At 35.3% G+C, this 23,502-nt stretch overlaps 2 protein-coding genes across 5 annotated transcripts in view; one reads left to right on the forward strand and one right to left on the reverse strand.

Moving 5' to 3' along the window:
* RUNDC3B (RUN domain containing 3B) overlaps positions 1 to 23,502 on the forward strand; it is a 141,036-nt gene that overhangs the window by 113,652 nt on the left and 3,882 nt on the right. The window contains exons 9-11 of one of the 3 annotated variants that reach the window (XM_029928388.1): positions 3,638 to 3,784; positions 10,770 to 10,891; positions 22,041 to 22,122. In XM_029928388.1, coding sequence (XP_029784248.1) covers positions 3,638 to 3,784; positions 10,770 to 10,891; positions 22,041 to 22,122 — 351 coding nt within the window. The remainder of the gene's footprint in view (positions 1 to 3,637; positions 3,785 to 10,769; positions 10,892 to 22,040; positions 22,123 to 23,502) is intronic. The other 2 variants (XM_029928378.1, XM_029928397.1) reach the window with 2 other exon arrangements.
* The window catches only part of SLC25A40 (solute carrier family 25 member 40), a 63,831-nt gene continuing 61,518 nt past the window's right edge, over positions 21,190 to 23,502 (reverse strand). Inside the window, exons 12-13 of one of the 2 annotated variants that reach the window (XR_003904629.1) lie at positions 21,364 to 21,501; positions 21,191 to 21,283 (exon numbers count right to left, since the gene is read on the reverse strand). Coding sequence is in view for 1 of the 2 variants with exons in the window: in XM_029928423.1 (XP_029784283.1) it covers positions 21,488 to 21,501 (14 nt within the window). In the remaining variant the exon portion in view is untranslated. Of the gene's footprint in view, positions 21,502 to 23,502 lie in introns of both variants that reach the window. The other variant, XM_029928423.1, reaches the window with a different exon arrangement.

Below are 23,502 nucleotides of genomic sequence, written 5' to 3' on the forward strand. Positions count from 1 at the left end.
ACATGTGCTCCTATGCATCAGCATTTCTGTATCTCTTGGGTAAATCCCTAGCAGTGCTATTGCTGGGTCATAGGGGAGTTCTATCGATAGTTTTTTGAGGAGCCTCCACACTGTTTTCCAGAGCGGCTGCACCAGTTTACATTCCCACCAACAGTGTAGGAGAGTGCCCATCTCTCCACACCCTTGCCAGCATCTATAGTCATTTGTTCATAGATTTGTTCATTTTAGCCACTCTGACCAGCGTGAGGTGGTATCTCAGTGTGGTTTTGATTTGTGTTTCCCTGATGATGAGTGATGTTGAGCATTGTTTCATGTGCCTGTAGGCCATCTGGATGTCCTCTTTGGAGAAGTGTCTGTTTATGTCTTCTGCCCATTTCTTCACTTGGTTGTTTGTTTTTTGGATGAGGAGTTGAGTGAGTTCCTTATAGATTTTGAATACTAGACCCTTATCAGATAGGTCATTTGCAACTATCTTTTCCCATTCCATCAGTTGCCTATTAGTTTTTTAAATCATTTCTTTTGCCTTACAGAAGCTTTTTATCTTGATGAGGTCCCAATAGTTCATTTTTGTTCTTGATTCCCTTGCCTCTGGGGATGTGTCAAGGAAGAAATTGCTGCGGTTGAGGTCAAGGAGGCTTTTTCCTGCTTTCTCCTCTAGGGTTTTGATGGTTTCCTGTCTCACATTCAGATCCTTTATCCATTTTGAGTTTATTTTTGTGAATGGTGTAAGATAGTGGTCTAATTTCATTTTTCTACATGCTGCTGTCCAGCTTTCCCAACACCACCTGTTGAAGAGGCTGTCTTTTTTCCAATTGGATACTCTTTCCCGCTTTGTCAAAGATTAATTGGCCATATACTTGTGGGTTCAGTTCTGGGTTCTCTATTCTATTCCATTGGTCCATTTGTCTGTTTTTGTGCCAATACCATCCTGTTTTGATGGTGACAGCTTTGTAGTAGAGTCTAAAGTCTGGGATTGTGATGCCCCCCCCCCCCCCGTTTTGGTTTTCTTCTTCAATATTACTTTGGCTATTCGGGGTTTTTTGTAGTTCCATACGAATTTGAAGATAGTTTGTTCTAGCTTTGAGAAGAATGCTGGTGCAACTTTGATGAGGATTGCATTGAATGTGTAAATTGCTTTGGATAATAATGACATTTTAACAATGTTTATTCTATATTCAGTATTTGAAAATCCATTAAGGTGATACATCACATTAACAAAACAAAAGAAATAAATCATATGATCCTGTCAATAGATGCAGAAAAAACATTTGACAAAATACAGCATCTCTTCTTAATAAAAATCCTCGAGAAAGACAGGATAGAAGGAACTTATTTAAACATCATAAAAGCCATTTACGAAAAGCCGACAGCCAATGTTATCCTCAGTGGGGAAAAACTGAGAGCTTTCCCCCTGAGATCAGGAACACAACAGGAATGTCCACTCTCACCACTGTTGTTTAACATAGTGTTAGAAGTCCTAGCATCAGCAATCAAGCAACAAAAGGAAGGCATCAGAATCAACAAAGAAGAAGTCAAACTTTCCTTTTTCGCAGATGACATGATACTCTACATGGAAAACCCGATCGACTCCACCAGAAGCCTTCTAGAACTGATCATTGAATTCAATAAAGTTGCAGGGTACAAAGTCAATGTATAGAAATCAGTTGCATTCTTATACACCAAAAATGAAGCAACAGAAAGAGAAACAAGAAGCTGATCCCATTCACAATTGCACGAAAAACCATAAGATACCTAGGAATAAACCTAACCAAAGATGTAAAAGACCTGTATGCTGAAAACTATAGAAGACTTATGAAGGAAATTGAAGAAGTCACAAAGAAATGGAAAACCATTCTGTGCTCATGGATCAGTTGAAAGTCCTTTTTAAATTTTTCATCCCTTTTCCAGTGAAATTGCTGTAAATAGCCTAAACAAATCTCTTCTTGTGATACATTCTCAAGTCTTCTGCCTGTTCTACTTTTCTAGTATTCAGTTCTGAGAATCTTGTATTTACATCAAATAATGTTTTTTTATGGACGTAGTGGAGCAAATATTTTTAAATGTACACAGATATTTTGTAAAATCAGAAATATTCATAGTTAAGACTAGTAGAGACATATATGTGGGATTGTTCCACTTGAATCATGGTTTCCAGCTAGAGGTATTGTGCAGAATAATTTTTAGTATAGGGTTGTCATTGACTCTGCCATCCCCAACAGGACTAAGTGTCAGTTTCTGACACTTAGTGGTAGGCACATATTACTTTCTTGCTTCTGAGCTGATTGGCTTTCTAAAGTCGTGGACTCCTGTTAGAGAATGTGGCTTGCCTAGGTTATATTTTGAAGCCTTAGTTACTAGAGGTAGAATACAACCTTTGCAAACAGATTTATGCTTTTTTTTTTTAAGGTTTTATTTTTAAGTAATGTCTCCACCCAAAATGGGGCTTGAACTTAAAACCCCTGGATCAAGAGTCACATACTCTACAAACTGAGCCAGCCAGGCCTCCCCAGAATTATGCTTTTAAATTAAAAAATATTTTTAATGTTTTTATTTTATTTTTGAGAGAGAAAGAGAGTGCGAGTGGGAGAGGGACAGAGAGAGAGGGAGACACGGAATCTGAAGCAGGCTCCAGGCTCTGAGCTGTCAGCACAGAGCCCCATGCAGGACTCAAACTCACAAACCATGAGATCATGACCTGAGCTGAAGTCAGATGCTTAACTGAGCTACCCAGGTGCCCCTAGAATTATGGTTTTAAATTATCTTTAACCACCAACTCAAATGTTAAATTAGTCTTGTGACAGTGATTTCTGAGGTTTAAATTTTGGCAAAAAGTAACTTCTTTTGCAAATTGTTATTAATGGTTTTACAAAAATGAAAGTAAACCATGTATTGTTATAATGGCCTCATTCCATATAAATGGAAGTATTTCTAGTGGGTTATATTGTTCAGTGTAGTTATCACTGATTTAATTATTTCTTTTTTTAAAATGTTTATTTATTTGGGGGCGGGGAGAGAGTCCCAAATGGGGCTCAGAGTCACAAATTACGAGATCATGACTTCAGTGAAATGAAGAATGGGGTGGGTGCTCACCCAACTGAGCCATCCAGGTGCCCTCAGGAAATTATTTTTTAAAGACTTATTGGTAGTCACTTTTATAAAAAACAATTGCAGAAATCTTATGGGTTTTTTTATGTTTTTCTGATTTAGTTTTATTTTTTATTCATTTTAATTGTTTTTTGTTTACGGTGTTAAATACTTTAATATATTGTGAATCTTGAAGCTAGAAGATCATACACATGAAATCTTTTCATAATTTAACTGGAATCTGATAATCTATAACTTTAAGATCTCACCACAGTTTTTTAGGTAAGATGTGAAGTGAGCTTTAGTCCTTTAGTAATATTTCTCTGTAGAAGATTAGAAGTCTGAATTTCACATGTTAGTGATTTGGAGAAAGTGAAAAACACATCTTGTAGCAGATAGTCATTGCCCCACTAGCCTTCCTACAGTTCTGTTGACAATCTGTTAACATACCATTTTAAAAAGATGAATTTTGGGGGCCAGATTGATACCATTAGGTTCCTCTGCCATTGCAGAGCAGTGAAGACAAAAGCACTCACCATCTTAATATTCACAGGACTGTGCTAAAGAATAATGATTTAAGATCAAGACAAGAGTTAACTGCCCACCTCACCAACCAGTGGCCTTCCCCAGGAGCTCTGGATGTCAATGCTGTTGCCTTGGATACGTTGCTTTACCGAAAACACAATAAACAGTGGTATGAGTAAGTGTAATACTTTTTTTTCCAACTAATTACAAATTTAGTTGTACCAAAACATATGGTTATCCATTTTGGTTTCTTACTTATTCTTCTTTCTGAATTCATTATTACCTGAGGGCAAAAGTAGAATTTAAGACTACTTTGGCTTGATAAAGTCAGATTAAGGTAGTAAATATGTTAATATTTTTGAAGCCAAGGCACCCTGGGGAAGTAAAATATCTAAGAAATTCTTAAACAGAATTGTACCGGCTACCTAGTTCTCCTTTAATCTTCAGCCAGTCCTTCAGTTAAGTCTATGCGCTCATATTTAATGAGCCATCTATTTTTGAATTTTAGCTTTGGTATTTGTATTTGCCTTAGGAATAATTTTCCTTCCAGTGAGAAAAAATTCCATCTCATGAAGAAACATACTTACTTGTTCTTGGTGGATCTGAAAGAGTTTTTCTTATTTTCAATAAATCTAATTTTTGGAGGCTATAGAAGATAAAATCACCCTACCAATGGGCCACAAAATTCTTTACCTATTTTTTTATCCCATGTTCAGAACTGTTTCATTAAGTAAGATTGTCACAATGTTGAGAAATCTGCCAAATCTTAGGCTGTATTCCTTTAGGGTATCTTCATTTTGGAACTTAAAATCTGTATTACCTTCTTTTGGCTTTTAGACACATTGCCCATTTTGATAACTTTTACAGTATCTTTATTTTCCTATCTTCAGCTAATTTTCTAATTATTTCCGTATTGTCCCTCCATCCCTTTCTGTTCTCTCTCTTTCCTCCCTCCCCCAACTTTTTTCTCTTTCCTCTTTTCTCCCCTCCATGCCTCCCTCCCTCTTTTTTTTTTTTTTTTGTTTCTTTCTCCGCCTTCTGGTAGAGCTACACGCTTCCATTTATGCTTCTTAGGGTGCTTTTCATGAGGTAGTTAGTAGCTAGACATTTCTACAGGGATTGTTTTAGGATAGATTTAATTTCTGCCTGTATTATATGTGATTTTTTTCAGTTATCAAAGGGAGTACTCAAAATAAATTAGACCTTCTATTGCCTTTTTTCCTTGTTGGTTTCACTGATTGCTAGACATAAGGAAGAGTTAGCAGATCATTTACAAAATAAATCAGTAAGACACTCTTAATTATATACTAACCCATGCTGCTTAGTTTGACTCAAGGTATTGACTGAGGCTTTCATGGATTGGGGTCTAGTTCCCTTAGATACCACTCTGAAAGTTTTGAATAACTAGAATATATCTTCTTATGATGGCATGCTATTTATTTCCTATGATGTATGTAAGTGATAAAAGTATTAGTTTATTTGTATTTCTGACATATGGAAAAACTGACTATTTCAGTGCTTGGTTCACTTATCTCTATATAACATACAAGATACTCCTGCTTCTATAACTATAAAAATATTATAACATTAGGTCCTGATAAGTTAAAGGACTAATATTAAGCTTTTTTGCTGCAATATCCACATAGTTATTTTAGATAGTAGAAGGTAAAATATTTTAGCCAAAAAGATGTGTTTGCAGCCCTGGCTGCCTGTAGAGCTCCCTGTTGAGGAACCAGTGAGTCTAAGTGGGAGATTTACTTTCAGTTTACCTTTGCATGTGGTAATAATAGCTAGCTTTTACGAAGTATTATAAGAGCAGCAAAAGTAACTGGAGTATCAAAAAAGAAGTAGTAAAACTGTTTGGCATGGATCCAGATTTTATACCCCTTGACTCAGCCACTCCATTAGCTCCTTCTCAGCATTATCCTTTATTTATTTATTTATTTATTTTTAATGTTTTTTATTTATTTTTGAGAGAGAGAGAGAGAGAGCCAGCACAAGCAGGGGAGGGTCAAAGAGATGGAGATAAGGAATCTGAAGCAGACTCCAGGCTCTGAGCTAGTTGTCAGCACAGAGCCCGATGTGGGGCTTGAACCCACAAACCATGAGAACATGACCTGAGCTGAAGCTGGACGCTTAACCGACTGAGCCACACAGGCGCCCCAGCATTATCCTTTAATCCGGCTTATTGTAGATGTTGTTGCCTTTAGATGGCCCTATTACCAAACTGTTATTCCTGAACAAAATGTGTGCAGCTAAGGTGTAGTATGGAGATCACTGGACCTGAAGTTTAAGATCAGGATTTAAAAGTAATCTCTGCTAACCTGTTTGCTGTGTAACAACATTAAGCAACACCTTCTCTTACTTTCTGGGGCTAATGCCTGTTCAAATGGTAAAAACTCGCTTGGCACCTAAGATTTCACGTCTCAGGAAACCTTTATTTATACTCTATATAATCTCTCTTTTTGTTTATGGTCTCAGATAACCTTGTATCCTCTGTGTTTGGAGAATATACATCCCACCCACTGTTCCAAGTCTCCTTTCTTAGAAAGTTTGTAAACCTATGTAAAATTAAAATGACCAGCTAATCCCACGTTTTTCTGAAGAAATAATCTTTTTAATGCAACTTTTTAATATAAAAATGGAGAAATCAGATTTCCAGAGTAGAGTGTGCTATATAAATCATGTTTGAAACATCATAGTTTTTCTCAGGATCTAGTTTTTGCCCTTCTCAAATTTGTAATATAAGCCAAAGCTGGTGAACTAACTTCATCATTAATTCCTCTTAATTTGACCAATATCATAAGTAGTTTAACAAACATTTATTGAGCACCTACAAACTATTATCAAAGTGGCAAGAATCTCTTGATAAGGAACATTAGTGCTTTTGATAATTTGAAGAAAGAAATTGACCCTATAACTAGTAATTATATGTATAATAATTATAATGTCCTGCTAAGAAAATAGGATGCCTGTGTTTCTCTAGGAGATCTGCTGAATTAGCTTTGATAAGACTGAGAAAGTGCTATTTGACTTGATCAATTTCTTGATCTTGCTGACTTTTATTAAAACGAGTGATTGGGTAACTTGGTTATGTTGTCATCTATTCATGGAAGAATCCTTTTCACAGTAGGAGATCTTACATTTATTTTCACTTACTGTACTGTTTATAAAACCTTAGAAGTATCATTTCCCTTTTTCTTGATTATTTAGACCTGGCAATATTAATGATGAATGTTAACTATTAATATTAATCATTAATATTAACTTAATATTTAACTATAAGTATTATATTTTTCTTTATTCCAGACATTAGGGTTGTCATGTTAAAAATGCTTAAAGCATTATAGACTGATTATAAAAACTCAACAATAAATGTGTAAGCACATTCCCTTAACACACACCGAGAGCATTTGATTACCTTTTTTTTCCAATAAGTTTTGTTTTAATGTTTATTTATATTTATATGTTAAGTATAGGTCACATGAGCTTATTAGATACTGGTTATATAATCTTATTATATTATATATTATATAATCTTGTTAGATTATTGCCTAACTCACTCATTTCCATCCCTAAAGATCAGATTCATTGTCATATTTTTATTTTCTACTTAAGCTTTTTTGTCTTCTAAATTTATCATTATTTTCAATTAGGTTATCATTTACAAAATTATTGAGAATTATGAGCTTTTAGATGCCCTTCATCTGGTATTTAGGGTAACGTTTTTGAATGACTTCTGATAAGTCATCTTCTCATGTGAATCTTTCCAGTATTTTTGGAGTAGGACTTCCTAAAACATTGAGACTGCAAAAATCTTTTACAGCTTGTAGATTTTGCATTGACCTGACTGGCATACAACCTTTCCTTTCAGGCTCCCTTGCATCCTTCCATTAATTTTAGTAGATTAAAAGTGTTTCAGTATTCTGCTATAGGAAATGTTTGTTTTGTTCCTTAAGTACATTTCTGTGAAAATCAAACCAAGAATAAAAAGATCAGCCTCTCTCTGGCTCCATGCACATCTGTATGCCTCTACGCGTATAGGACGCATAACTTTGTTTTTATTTTCTACATGTGAATAGTGTCTTCTTCTGAGCCTAACACGCTCTTGCCCAATGACTACCAGATAATATAAATTTTTACTGACCTTAGAACATCTCTTGGACAAATAGGTGATATATATTATTGATATCATTACTTCTGATCATTGATATGAATTGTAAGATTGTAGAAAATTTATTAATAAGTGAATTCAGGCCAATTTAGTTTCCTTTTAATTTGCCTTTATTTGGTGTCCAAATTCTTTGTATAGAAGTTTGTATTTGAGTGATTTAAATTTTTAAATAATTAGATATTGAATGCAGTGGGTTTTATTAACGCCCTAGATGCGCGTGACATGATTCCTGATTTACTATCTGGGATTTTTATTTTGATTAAGCTATTGCTAGTTGAAAACTTCCATTCTGGGAAGTAGAATTAGGCTGTTGATAGGCTTGATGTGTCTGGTGGGTTAGATTTCAGTCTTACAGTATGACATTAATGAGTCTAGAATTCTAAAATAGGGCATAGTGGTGACCTTTTAAAAAACACAGAACTCCTATAGACAGTTTACTCGATGACAGCACACTTGGCAGATGGAGCTGCCGGCTGCACTGGAACTCAGGTGAGGATGTGGAAAACCGTTTTTGGTCATTACTGCAAACAGCTAAACTAGAATTCTCTCCCAGGTCATAGGTCTGTAACCAGTTTCATGCAGGAAAGATAATACATGGTACTGTTCTTAATATCTTTTGATTCTGGTGCCTAATTTTGGCTTGGAATTTTTATTACTGCTTCAGAAATCATTGTCTACCAAATTCTATGTTCATTGACATTTGGTTAAGTGAAGCCTACAAACTGAAAGATTGTTTACTAAATGTAACAAATTAGAGGATAGAAATTTTCCATAATCACATTGGATTTGGAAACATGAGATCTAAAAGGAACTTAAATAGCAGAAAGCTTCATTTTGTGTTGTTTTTTTTACCAGAGGCTGGTTTTATAGGCTTTTGTAGGCTTTCCTCCCCTCAAGTCGTGATGGTACTTGATTTCTGCCATCAAGCTCTCAGTCCTTATAATTTTCAAATGAATTTTATGTCTGTTTTGCTATTAAGTATTTTGTTGTTGTAAGTATTTTTATAATTTTTAAATTTAGTAATATTAACTATCAAGTTTCTGATGAAAGATCAGTGTCAGAAATTCACTTAAAGCCATTTAGTTTATTTTTATTTTTTTTAATAAAAATAGATTTTATTTTTTTTCCAAAATAGTTTATTGTCAAATTGGTTTCCATACAACACCCAGTGCTCTTCCCCACAAGTGCCCTCCACCATCACCACCACCTCTTTTCCCCCCTCCCCCTTTCCCTTCAACCCTCAGTTCATTTTCAGCATTCAATAGTCTCTCAAGTTTTGCATCCCTCACTAAAGCCATTTAGTTTAAAGACTGGTCCTCTACCTACCAGGCACAGAAAAATAATTTGGAAGAGAAAGTTATTTATTCATAACTTCCTTTATTAAATTCCTGTATTCCTGCTTTCTTGTGTAGATAAAGAAATAAAATTTTAATGAAAGTCAAGTGAAATTTTCAGTTATAAGATTACATACAGTAAACATGGTCAATCTCTGCAAACAAAGCTGTTGGAAACCTAAGAAAGGTTTCTAATAAAATACAAAAACTTTTTTTCTTTCTGTACTGGAAAAGGAGAGCGTACAGAAGTTAATGGGACTGAATTAGAGCCAGGCTACCAGGTTCAAATCTAATCTCTTTGTGCCCTGGTTAGCTCTCCTATAAAATGGGAATAGTAATAATTCCAACCTCTTAGAATAGTTGTGAGGATAAAATATATTAATATATATAAACATTTAGGTGCAGTACCTAACATTTGGTAAATAAATATTGGATATCCTTTTTTATTATATGTTGCATAGCTCATATGTTTTATCCACTGTAATTATCAGAAGTTTCCTACAATAGATTCTATTTTAAATAAATTTGTAAGTTTGCTCTTGTGTGTCTGAATAGATAATAGCTCTGGAATAGACCGTTTAAATTATATATACTCTCCTGTAATGTTATCATAGAATATATGACATTTCTAGGAAATGAGTTAGGGTTTGGCTACCTTGGGAAATAGATGTTAAACCTGAAAAGCATATTCTATTTCCTGGATCATATGTATTTGGAAATAAATAATGAATTCCATTTTCTTACTTGAAATGTCAATACCACCAAAACTGCATGTCTTTTGAGTTGTTTTTATCCTGAAAAAAAAAACATGAGGAAAGTTTATAATAAGCCTTATTACGTTTCCATTTATAATTGAATTTTTCCTGTATTATAATTTATTTCTCATAATTTGTTTAATGGAAATTGAGTTAACAGTAGCAAATACACGAGGGAAGGAGATTAATTATCTTGATAGTATATTAACATAAACACCTATTATCCAAGATTTTTAAACTTCTAAATTAGAGGAATTTGTAGTGGTAATTTATAATTACTCTTACATAAAAACATCTGTAAAAATATCAAGACATTGGTGAATTTTGAAGTGCCTACAAATACAAAGATACTACATCATTATTAAGTTCTATCAATTTGGTTTCTGCATAAGAGTAATCTGTAGATTTTCCACTCCTTTGAAAACTGACAATAACCAAGAGAACCTGGATGGCTCAGTGGTTAAGTATCTGACCCTTGATCTCAGTTCAGGTCTTGATCTTAAAAATTGTGAGTTCAAGGCCCACGTTGGGCTCTATGGTGGGTGTGAAGTCCACTTAAAAGAGAATAAAAAATTCATAACAACCTAAAAGTCCCCATTTTCTAACCAGCTAGATAATAAAAAATTTGTGTAAGGGTTTAAATTACTCTGACAAATTGTTTTTCTTTTTTAGTGAATCAAATTCAGAGACCTCCAAAGAGGTCTCCAACGACGTAGAGGAAAAAGCATAATGGAGGTTATATTTGCAGCCACAATAGAGACAGAGTTGGGGGGGGAGGGAAACTGAGGAGAAATAAATAAAAAATTCAGTAAATTGAAGAAAACCTTTAAAGAATATCTCTAGAAATTCTTTTTTTGTGAGAAGAAATCCAAGTAGTATTTCATTCTTGTTTTACAGAAAAAGTTATCAAAGTCTTGACCAGTTATCAGCTGAAGTTAGCCTTTCTCAGACTTCACTGGATCCAGGTCAGTCACAAGAAGGAGATGGAAAACAAGATACATTAAATTTAATCAGTGAAGGTAAGAAAAGCAGAATTTATTTGGAAATTAGTTTTCCCTGCACTGTGTATGCTTCGGTTGCAGAATGCTGACCCGTAGTGGTATTTCCGTGAAGCATGCTAGGAATGAAAGTGCCATTATGATTTTTAAAAGTCTGGTTTTGTTTTTTGTTTGCTTGCTTTATTTTCATATGTTTGTGGCTCATGTTCTCAGTAGATTGTAATTTTTCCTTTTATTTCCTCACTTCTATACTGTTTTGTTTTTTTTTTAAACCCATGCTGATTTGGCTTTTGTGCCTCTCCAACTTATAAAATGACTTTTATCTCGGTGGTCAGCCACTGCCATATTGTTGTTCAAAAGTCAGTTCTTGGTCTTCATCCTTCTTAACTTTTCAGCAGCTTTTGATACAACTGACCACTTCCTCATTGTCGAGTCACTTTTGGTTCCTCATTTATTAAGTATTCTGAAAATCTTGGGGAATGAACATATAAGAGTTTACTTTTTTCCTGTTACTCTTTCAGCTGTTCTAACCACCCCGCTTCCACTCGTATTGCATCTTCTGGACAACATCTTTGTTCAATTCTAAAACTTTTCAGGCCATTTTCAGTTACCACATTTCGTTTTCTAAGATTCAGCCTACATATTTTTAGGCTTCAGTCGCTTAGTTGATTGCAAGTTATTTTCTTTCCTACCCTCAACATATGCTAGGGCTGTGACTCTAGCACTTTGAGTTGGACAAGGGGTGCTGGTGTGATATAGTTCTCATGTCTTTTATCTCTGTGACCCAGCTTCCCTCCCGCCAGTGTGTGTGAAGTGAGGGCTAGGGAAAGAGCTCCTTACTGCAGGGGGACCTGTGCTCCTCTGTGTCCAGTCCCTTCCCTGTCTCCTGCAGTGCAGTAAATGGCACCGCCATATGCATGACTGGATTCTACCACCCTTTACAACTCCATGTCAGTGTTTCAGTAAGTCCTGTCTGCTTCCCATGTAACACATGCTGTCTACATTGATTCGTCGTCTTCTTCAGTAGTACAACCCTAGTCTAAACCCGTGGAGGAAGCCTCTTGAGTGGACTGCTGCCACAGCTTTTTCTTTGGTCTTTCCTCTCTCATTCTTGTCTCCTTGGAGTCCATTCTCCATATAGTAGTCAGGGTTCTTAGAAAACATAAGTCGAAAAATATTATACCCAAACTTAAAGCTCTCCAGTGGTCTCAGTGACAGATTAAAATCTAGACTGCTTATGATAGCCTCCAGTATGAGAGTATCCTTGCCAGCTTCTGCCTTACCTCATACCATTCTTTTGCTTGCTCCCTGCATCCCAGTAAACTGACTTCCTAGCTGCTCCTTCAGGCTCGTTCCTGCCTCCACTCTTTGCAATAGCTTTTCCCAGTGCCCTAGACCCTCTTTCTTAAGGTCTTTGAATGGTAACTTCCTTAGCTCTCTGTTGAAGTATCTCTTTAAAGAAGTTTTTCTTGACTACCACACTTTAAATAACCACCCCATCTCCATATCCACCCACCACAGGCACTCTATCACATTGCCCTTTGTTATATTATGATTCTTGTCTCTAACTCCCCACTAAACTGTAAGCTTCCTGAGGGTAAGGAAACTTACCTGTATTTTTTACCAGTGTATTACCAGAGCCTGTCACATAATAGACAATTACTAAATGTTTTCTGATAGAATGAATATATAATGAATGAATGAATGCCATAGAATATGAGGTACAGGGTATGGACAGTATAAAGAACAAGAAGGCTCAGGCAGTGGGAAATTGTGTTAAGCTGAATGTTCTGCTTCTTTTAAAAGAATTGTCAAAATGTTCTCAGAGGGCGTTAAGTCTATATTGATAGTTTTGTAAATAGTGTGTACTGACCACATAGGAATTTTTTTTGATGATGTGGGTAATAAAGGTAGCATAGTAGAGTATCCTAGAGGCACTAATGTAAATGGAAGAGAGTAAACTGAATTAAATGTCACAACTTAGAATATGTATATTTTAAAAATTAATCCAGTAGTGGATTTACTTGTGATGACTTTCAATGTAAAAGACACATTTATTTAGTATTTTAATCAATTTATAATTATAGGCATTTTAACAGCAATAGGTCATGAATAATGGTAGTTTTTATACTATAAAAAGAAATATAAAGAAGAGTGACGAATGAATGAAGGAATGGGGAATTTGGCCGTGAAACTGTATAGTACTAAAATGGTGGGTACATGTCCTTATAAATTGGTCCAACCCATAGAATGTGCAGGAAACACCAAGAGTGAACCCTAATGTAAACTGTGAACCCTGGTTGATAATGATAAGTTCATGTAGGTGTATCATTTGTACTGTTCTGGTAGGGGATGATCATAATGGAGAGGCTTTGTACAGAGATATGGAAAATCTCTGTACATTCTGCTCACTTTTGCCATGAACCTAAAACTATTCTAAAAAATAAAATATATACATATACACACACAAAAAAGTATTGACTTTAAGAATTCAAAGTTAAGGGGCGCCTGGGTGGCTCAGTCGGTTAAGCCTCCAATTTTGGCTCAGGTCATGATCTCATGGCTCATGGGTTTGAGCCCTGTGTCGGGCTCTTTGCTGACAGCTCAGAGCCTGGAGGCTGTCTTCAGATTCTATGTCTCCCTCTCTCTCTCTTATCCTCCCCTGCTCACACTTTCTCTCTTTCTCTCTCAAAAATAAATACAAACAGGGGGTGGGGGAGAAAATAAATAAATAAATAAAAACAAAAAATTTTTTTAAAAAGATTTCAAAGTTAAATAACAGATGAAATATTACAGAATTTTCATCCTCAAATATCTAACAAAATGATTTTAAAAAAGAATAAGTATTAGCCAAGAAATCCACCAACTGAAACCCAACAACAAAAAGGACTATATTTAGGATTGTGTAAAACTAAAGAAATTTTTTAAAACTTGAAGGACACACACATCCCTTCCCCCTCTTCACCCTCATAAAAGCCATATGATAAGGAAACTGTACTTTGATACACAGACACAGGAGGCTGCTCTTGAGTTAATATTTTCACAAACCAGTCAAATCAGCTAGCCTTCCTATGTGTACAAATTTACTGTCCTTAAAAAAAATTGCCTAAATTAAGGAAAGCAATTCTGATGAAACCCTCTCCAGAAAAACAGTAGTGAAGCAGGAAAAAAAAAAAAACAAAAACCCTGGTAATACCACCATAAGATTTTATTCAGTATCTTCAGACAGGCATTTAAAGATAGGATAAAAATATTTTAAATAAGAAATCCAACACTAGGAACAAAAATATTCCAGAATAGGAAGAAATGAATTGGTAGTTGATTACACTCTAGAAAGAAATGGAGAAAAAGGCAAAACTATATCAGAAGTAAATATTAAAGAATAAGCTGCCTAAAGAATAGGTTTGAAAGAAAAGTTAATGTAGAACACTGAAGAAAAACAGGGAAGGAACCAAGAGAATGAAAATGCAATGAAGAAAAAAGTAAAATGAGTCAGGAAGCATTTGAATTGGAAGTCAAGCAATGAAGACCTATCAGTGAAGTCACTGAAGAAGTAAAACAGTGGAGCAGAACTCGGGCCCCTGGGTGGCTCAGTTGGGTAAGTGTCTGACCTTGGCTCAGGTCATGATCTCATGGTTTGGGGCTTCGAGCCCCACATCAGGCTCTGTGCTGGCAGCTCAGAGCCTGGAGCCTGCTTCAGATTCTGTGTCTCCCTTTCACTCTGCACCTCCCCATGCTCATGCTCTGTTTGTTTCTCTCTCTCTCAAAAATAAACATTAAAAATTTAAAAAAAAGTGGAGTAGAGCTAATACTGAATCTGTAATCCAAGAAAAATGTCTGGAAATAAAAGATTAAAATCAGGCTAACAAAGACTGAGAAAATTAACCTGTATTAATCACCTCCAAGACATATTCTACTAAAACGATTAGGCTCTAAAAATAAAGATAATATATCCAAGGTCTAGGCAAAAAGATCAAGTAACCTATAAGGGGGAGAGGATGAGAATGGTAGGACACTTAGCTAGTATATAAAGGATAAAGGTAACAACTAGAACAAAACCAGAAACCATTCCAAATAACATGAAGTTAGAAAGTAATACTTGTTATCATGTAGAAAAAGATGCAGCAAGTAATAAATAAAAGCTGAAATTATGAATTTCTAAAAAATGACAATAACTCATCATAGCAGACTTTGTGAGATTTATTTATTTTTATTTTTTTAAATGTTTATTTTTGAGAGCGAGGTGGAGGAGGGAGGGAGGGACGGAGGGACGGAATCGGAAGCAGACTCCAGGCTCTGAGCTGTCAGCACAGAGTCCAGTGCGAGGCTTGAACCCATGAACCATGAGATCATGACCTGGGCCAAAGTCGGACTCTCAACCAACTAAGCCACCCAGGTGCCCCTGTGAGACTTAAGACAATCAGAGGCAAATGTATAATTTTTATATACCTTTTCTTAAAAATGAAATAAAATAAATGAATCCAGTTTCCCAGACCAGTACAGCAAGAAAAACAAAGTAAATAAAACTAATGAAGAAAATAATAAAGATAAAACTACAAATTGAGATAAAGAATAGAAAAACACATCTAATTAATGAACACAAAGTTTTTCTTTGAAAATAAACAAATTAGAGACCTAGCTAGTTTAATCACAAAGGCAGAAAGAACAAATAAAAACGTAGGGGATAAATACAACCTGATAAACATAGTATAAAAAAGTAAAAGATAAAAAATTATAGCTCAATGTCACTTTTAGATACTGATATAAAAGTTCTAAATAATGTATTAGTGAACAGAATCTTAGCAAGACATAAATGGTATACCATGACCACACAGATTTAATCCAGAAATGTAAGTTAAATCCAACATTAGGAAACCTGTTAATATAATACTATAATAATAGATCTAACATAGAAAAGATTGTCTCCACAGATAACAAAAAAGCCCTGAATAGAATTCAACATTGTGTGACATAGTTAAGAAAAAAGAACTGAATAATACTTCTTTTACATGAGTATGTGTGAATGTTTCTGTCCCAAAGCTAGTGTCTTAATAAAGAAATACTAAGATACTAATTGATTCTACCACTATTTAATGTTATACTAGATGTAGTAGCTAGCATATTTAAAAAAAAAAATTTTAATGCTTATTTATTTTTGAGTGACAGAGAGACAGTGTGTGAGCATGGGAGGGGTAAAGAGAGAGGGAGACACAGAATCCAAAGCAGGCCCTGAGCTGTCAGCATGGAGCCCAACGTGGGGCTAGAACTCACAAATGGCGAGATCATGACCTGAGCAGATGTCAGACTCTTAACTCAGACACCCAGGTGCCCCATAGCTAGCACGTTTAAAGAAGAAACTCTACATTTTTACTGGCCTTTTGTTTTATTGAATTTCAGTTAAAAATAAAATGACAACTTTTTATGAGAAGTATATGATCTGAATTTTATAATATTTTTCTGTCAGAATGTAACCTAGATGGTAATTTATTTAAAATTTGTGTGCTTTACAGTGTTGATTAAATTTTTAAAATGAATATATGTCACTGTTACAAACAGTGGATGGTTTTTTCCATGTAAAAACAAACAGTGGAAGCCAAATACATCAGGATTTAAAAGTAGCTAATTTTGGTGGTGGAACTATAAATCATTGTTAGTTTGTATATTTTATGCATTTTTAGTTACAAATAGTTTTATTAACTCCATATGAAGAATCTTAAGAAATAGAGATTTGTTACTTATGACTTGACGAATAAAGAAATTTATGCTCATATTCTAAAATTTGGTTCAGGCCTTTCATGTCTTTACATAGAAAAACCTTTTACGTGTTTACGTATTCCCATAGTTTACATTCCCCAGGGACATATTTTAATGAATAATACAGTAAAAAGCAATTCTACATTCAGTAGAAGAAATGTATAAAACAAAAAGCAGTTCTACATTCCTACTGACTGTTAAATAAAAGAATATATCAGAAGTTAAAATAGCACCATAATTGTTGAAGGAAAGGCGTGAGAAGCTGTTATTTTTTCAAGAAGCATTTATTAAGCCGTTCATATGTGACAGTTACTACTATACTAGTAACTACTTGTTAGCTACCCATATTTCAGCAAGTCTTTTTATGTTCATTGTTGAGGGTGGTGTGGGGAGAGAGAGAAAGAGAGAGGGATGGTCAGGCGGAAAGACAGATAGAGGACACAAAGGCTTGAATTCATGAACCATAACATCATCACCTGAGCTGAAGTCAGATTCTCTACCAACTGAGCCACCCAGGCATCCCATATTTGAGCAAATCTAAGATGACTTGGGTTTAAAAAAACACTATTACTTTATATAGCCTCAAAAAAGATAAGAGCCAACAATTAAATCATAACATATTGTTTCATATCTCTTTATTTTAAAAGATCCTTTAGACTCTTAAAAACTATTGTAATTCACATAACATAAAATTCACCATTGTAAAGTGTAGAGTTCAGAGGTGTTTAGTACATTTGCAGTGTTGTGTAAACATCACCACTAATCCCAGTGAAGAAGCACTGCACCAGTTAGTAGTTGGTCCCAGTTCCTCCCTCCCCCAGTCTGAGTAACTACTAATGTACTTTCTGTCTCTTTGGATTTGTCTATTCTGGACACTTCATAAAATAAAATCATACAAGATACAGCCTTTCTTGTGTAGGTTCTCTTAGTATTGTGTTTTCACAGTTTGTCCATATGTACCAAGCTTCAGTGCTTCATTCTGTTCTATGCACAAGTAATATTCTTTTGTACAGTTATCCCATAGTTTGTTTATCCACTCATCATTTGGACATCTGGATGGTTTCCACTTTGGGGCAGTTATGAATAATCCTGCTATGAACATTCACATACAAGTTTTTGTGTGAACATATGTTTTGACTTTTCTTGGGTATATAGGAATGGGATTGGCTAGGGCATATGTTTAACCATTTGAGGAACTGCTAAACTTTTCATGAAAATTCTATCATCTTATAATTCCCCCCAGCAATGTATGTGAGTTTCATTTTCTCCACACCCTCACCAAGATTTGTTACTGATGGTCTTTATAATTATACCAACTTAGTGGGTGTCAAATGGAATTTTATGGTTTTGATTTGCTTTGCCCTAATGAGTATCTTTTCATGTGCTTATTGGCCATTTGTATATCATCTTCAGATAAATATTCAACTCCTCTGACCATTTAAAAATTGCATTTTTAAAAAATTGCAATAGTATATTCTGGATAGTAGACCCTTGTCAGATGTAGGATTTGCAAATATTTTTTCCATCCTGAAGGATACCTTTCTATTTTCTTGCTAGTGTTCTTTGACTCACAAAATGTTTAATTTTGACAAAGTCCCACTTAACTAGTTTTTCTTTTGGTTGCTTATGCTTTTGTTGTCACATCTAAGAAACCAATACCTAATCCAAGATCATGTAGATTTACTCCTATGTTTCTTTTTAAGAGTTTTATAGTTTTACAGCTTACATTTGGGCCTTTAAGTTTTTGTGTATGGTATGAGCTAATTGTTCAACTTGATTCTTTTACATGTGGATATTGGTTTGCCCCTGGACCATTTGTTGAAAAGACTATTCTTCCCCCAATTGAATGGTCTAGGACTCTTGTTGAAATGCATTACCCATACATGTATGGGCTGATTTCTGGATTCTCACTTCTGTTCTGTCGGTCTGTATGCCTGTACCAGTGCTACTTTATCTATACTACAGCACCACACTGTCTTGCTTTATATTTACAGTAAGTTTTGAAATCAGGACTTTTTTCTTTTTCAAGATTGTTTTGGCTATTTGGACTCCACTGAATTTTCATATGAATTTTCAAATCAAGTTATTTCTGAAAACAAAAAGGCAGAATTTTTATGGGTATTATCTTCTAATCCATGGAAAAATGGGATGTTTCCCTACTTATTTCAACCTTGAATTTTTCAACAGTAGTTTGTAGTTATCAGTGTACAACTCTTTTACTTCTTTATTTGAATCTATTCCTAAGTATTTTATTCTTTTAGATTTAATTGTAAATGGAATTGTTTTCTCCAATTTAGATTGTTCATTGCTTCTTGTATTAGACTTTAAGCATAGATATAAAAAATTATTGTATCTCCTCTGTATCTGTAAAAAGGAAAACAAAAGTGAATTCGGTTGTAAAGAACTTTGTATTCAGAATCAGTCTCTTCTTAATCAAAATTGTCAGTGCTGTCTTTGTTTAGAGTAGCATTTTTTTTGTGTGTCAGTAGTGAACCATTTCCTAAAATAATCCTCCACTGACACAGGAATTTTATCTCAAGTTACTAAGTATCCTGCACATTTTTATGTGTACACTTTCCTATTCGCCCTAAGAGTTTCTCTTTCTTCGTCAATTAAATCAGACACTTCTGGAAGTTAAACAGCTTCCGTTCAAAGGCCACAATTCCATGGCAGATTGACGTTTGGCATCTTAACAAATCCTTCATGGTGCATGGATCAGTCGTACCAACTGCTAATTGCTTTATCTAGTTCAAGGAATTTCTGCTGCTTTCATGTAGACGCTTAGCGTGTGATAAGCAATACTTCTTTGCAGGTCACCAAGCTTCATCTACTTGCAGAGTTTGTCCCAAGCACTTTCTGTTCTTTTACTTGTAGTAATTCTTGTAATGAAGATTTGCTTCAGTAATAGGATATTTACATCCTGTTTTCATGCTCTTCCATGAACAACTATTAATTTTAAATGGAAATTGTAATTTTTGGAAGGCATTTTAGGCACCGTATACATATAAGTAAATCTGTTAGAGATCGCTCTGAGCACCTGTGACCACTGTTCATACAAGTGCGTGCAAAAACAACTGTCACAACGCCCTCTCTGCCAGCTCCAACTAATACACACATGGGTTCCAGTGGTTTGAAATTTTATTGCACAAAATGATGACCACCCCTTTTCTTGACCTCAGATTGCAAAAAGGTAACATGTTCTTTACACAACAGGTTAATATAACATTTTCCCTATGTTTATGGGTTTATGATAGTGGCCAAGGAATCTGTGTAGGCATTTCTTAAAAATTAGGATACAGTTTACTGCCTCTTCATCTCCCCATTGGCCCTTCCCTCCCCACTCAGATTTCCTTACAGCGTTGGTGATCTCATCTTTACTTATCATTCTCACTGTACTTTTGGCATTTTATTATTATTTTCTGTGTATCTGTTTCTACCTTGCATTAAGCTCCCTACAGACAAGAAGTAGTTTTTTATTTTTCTCACAATACCTGGCATTGTACTGAATGACTTCCAACTTAGTAATGTTTGTAGTAGTATCATCTGAAGACTTGTAGAGTCGAGACTCTCTATCAATAAATTTAAAACAAAATGGATCTTTCTTGCTATAAAATGAAAATCTATTTGCTGCTTATGACCAACTTGTTTCTGCTGGGAACTACCACTTTTCTTTCAATTTATCTGAGCTAGAAAGTTTTGTTAAACCTTGACTAGTTATTTCCTCCTATATCAAAAAATTGTTAAAATATCAACAAGGATTTTAACATACTTATTTTTTAATTCATGTAGTAATTTTATATGTGTCTATGTGTATGCACGTATATATGTTACTGTTGACATAACAGTATTCAAGTATATTTTGAATAATCATCTATAATTCTTCATCTTAACACTTAGCTCCTTCTGCTTATTTCCTTTTTTCTTTTTGAGTGAAAGAGAACACAAGTGGGAGAGGGGCAGAGAGAGGGAATCCCAAACAGGCTCTGCAATGGCAGTGTGGAGGGCTCAAACTCAAACCCTGTGACCTGAGCTGAAATCAAGAGTCAGATGCTTTTTTTTTTTTTTTTAGCGTTTTTTTATTTTTGAAAGACAGAGAGAGCGCAAGCAGGGGAGGGTCAGAGAGAGGAGACACAGAATCTGAAGCAGGCTCCAGGCTCTGAGCTAGCTGTCAGCACAGAGCCCAACGCAGGGCTCGAACCCACAAACCGTGAGATCATGACCTGAGCCGAAGCCGGATGCTCAACCGACTGAGCCTCCCAGGCGCCCCGAGAGTCTGATGCGTAACCGACCGAGCCACCCGGGTGGCCTTGTGCTCATTTCCCTTTTATATTATATTTCCTTTTATAGTTGCGTGCCTGTAATCACAGCATAACCATTTTGGAATCTTGTGCACTATTTTTTTTCCTTGTATTTTTTAAATGAAGGCTTGCAGTGAAGTCTTCTTTTGGCTTTCTTGAGGGCACCAGACTGCATGTTGCACAGCATCAGTATGTCTTCGGAGGCTTGTTTCATAGGTATACTCCCTCTCCCTCTACCATGGTCTCCTGGATGTGCCCCATTCAGCTCTGCTGTATGATGTGTTTCGTTGGGGCACAACCGAGGACCTTGCGTACCTTTGTCTTCTTCCCCCGCTCCAGCTTTTTTTTGATAATTTCAAACCTACAGGAAAGTTGAAAGAAGAGAAAATGAACACCCTGTATGCTTTACCCTGATTCATCAATGTTACCATTTTGCCATACCTGCATTATGTTGCTCTTGTTCTTGTGGGCATGTGCTCCCTTCATTTACTCGTACATCTGCCTTTTCTGTGCTCAACCATTTGAAAGTAAATTGCAGGTATCATAAACTTCATCTGTAAGTACGTCAGCCTGTATCTCCTAGGGATAAGGATGTCTTCTTAAAAAGCCACACCATTATGACCCTTAGGCAATTTAAACTTTAACATCAATACAGTAATATTACCTGATAGTTTGTTAATATTCTTATGTCTCAACTTGTCCAGTAATATTCTGTAAAAGCCTTTTTTTTTGTATGCCCAGAACCCAATCAGGGATCACATATAATTTACTTTTCAGTCTCTTTGGTGTCACCTAGCAGAGCATCCACCAACTTGGCGTTTTATGTCATACACGTTTGTATACTGAAGAGCCCAAGGACGTTTTGTTAAATGTCCCACAATTCAGATTTGTCTGATGTTCATTATCATCACATTCTGGTTCAACATATTTGCAGTACAACATAAATGGTGTGTCTTTGTTGGCACATCTCATCAGGAGGTCACTGTCCTTTTTGAATAGAGACCTTTAAAGATGGCTACCATGTCCTTGTGACACTCCCCCAGTCTATTATAGCTTCCTCCCTTGTGGTAAAAAAGATGTTTTGGGTTACTTTTTGTACATTTCATGCCCATATCCAGGATCAGCTATTTCTTCAAGAAGACCTACCTCCTTAGGAGCTCCTGGGTGGCTCAGTCGGTTAAGTGTCCGACTTCAGCTCAGGTAATGATCTTGTAGTCTGTGAGTTCAAGCCCTGAGTCGGGCTCTGTGTTGATAGCTCAGAACCTGCAGCCTGCTTCAGATTCTGTCTGACCCTTTGATGCTCACACTCTGTGTCTGTCTCTCTCAAAAAGAGATAAATATTAAAAATAATTAAAAAAAAAAGACCTACCTCCTTATACTGGGAAATGTTAGAGGCCATACTTTAGCATTAGGGGTGCCTGTTGCTACTGGAATAGTCACTGTTTCTAGCCTGTGGAAAACTTAAGAAATTTCTTTTTAAAAAGAAATTATACTTTAAACTTATTTTATAATTTAAATTGAAAATTCAGGACTTCTGTGCACTTGATTTTATATTTTGACATGTTATGGTGAATATATTGGTTCCTAATTTATATGAACATAATTATTTGCTTTATCCTACTATATATTAATTTCAAAATAACAGTACCTATATTATTACTAAAATGTAAGTTCCTAATTATTTTATCTTGAGAATATATGCTACAGTCCAATTACTGTGCTTAAAATTCATTTCAGTTCTGTTCACTTCTGCTTTCATAGTTAACCATTTTTATTTTTGAATTATCTATTTTTAAAATATAAGTTCAAATAATTTACATCCCCCTCCTCTAGATAAAAGGCTGTATGTTATATGCTATTCTGCAGTTTTTTTCACTTGACAGTGAAATCACTACCTACCAGTACATAGAGATCTTTCTGATTCTCTTTTACAGCTGTATAGTACCCCATTGTATAACTGTGTTAGATATATACATTGTTTAGTCTTTTGCATTACTGTTTGATTGTCTTTGTATTAAAAAATGTTACCTAAGTATATACTCGCACAGAATTGCATACAGGACTCAAAGAGATACTTGTATGCCAGTGTTTGCAGCAGCACTGCTTACAATACACAAAAAGTAGACACAATCCAAGTGTCTGTACAGATGAATGGGCTAACAGAAAGTAGTGTATATACATACAAAGGGATAGTATTATTCAGCCACTAAAAAGGAATGGGGTTCTGATACATACTACAACATGGATGAACCTTAGGAGACATGGCCAGTGAAATAAAGCCAGACACAAAAGGACAAATATTGTATGATTCTACTTATAAGAATGATGTATGGTAGGCAAATTCATCGACAGAAAATAGAGTTTCCAGAGACTGGGGGTATGGGTAACATGGAGTTACTGCTTAAATGGTAGAAAATTTCTGTTTGAAGTGATGAATATTTTGGTGATGGTTGTTGCACAATACTGTAGATAAATTTAATGCATTGAATTGTACAGTTAAAGTAGAAATCTGGAGACACTGTCCAAAGTACTTGAGTTCCAGGAGCATTCAACAAGAACTCGAGAATGTTGATTCTGGCC

Source organism: Suricata suricatta, chromosome 2 (assembly GCF_006229205.1).
Source record: "Suricata suricatta isolate VVHF042 chromosome 2, meerkat_22Aug2017_6uvM2_HiC, whole genome shotgun sequence".
Taxonomy (NCBI): domain Eukaryota; kingdom Metazoa; phylum Chordata; class Mammalia; order Carnivora; family Herpestidae; genus Suricata; species Suricata suricatta.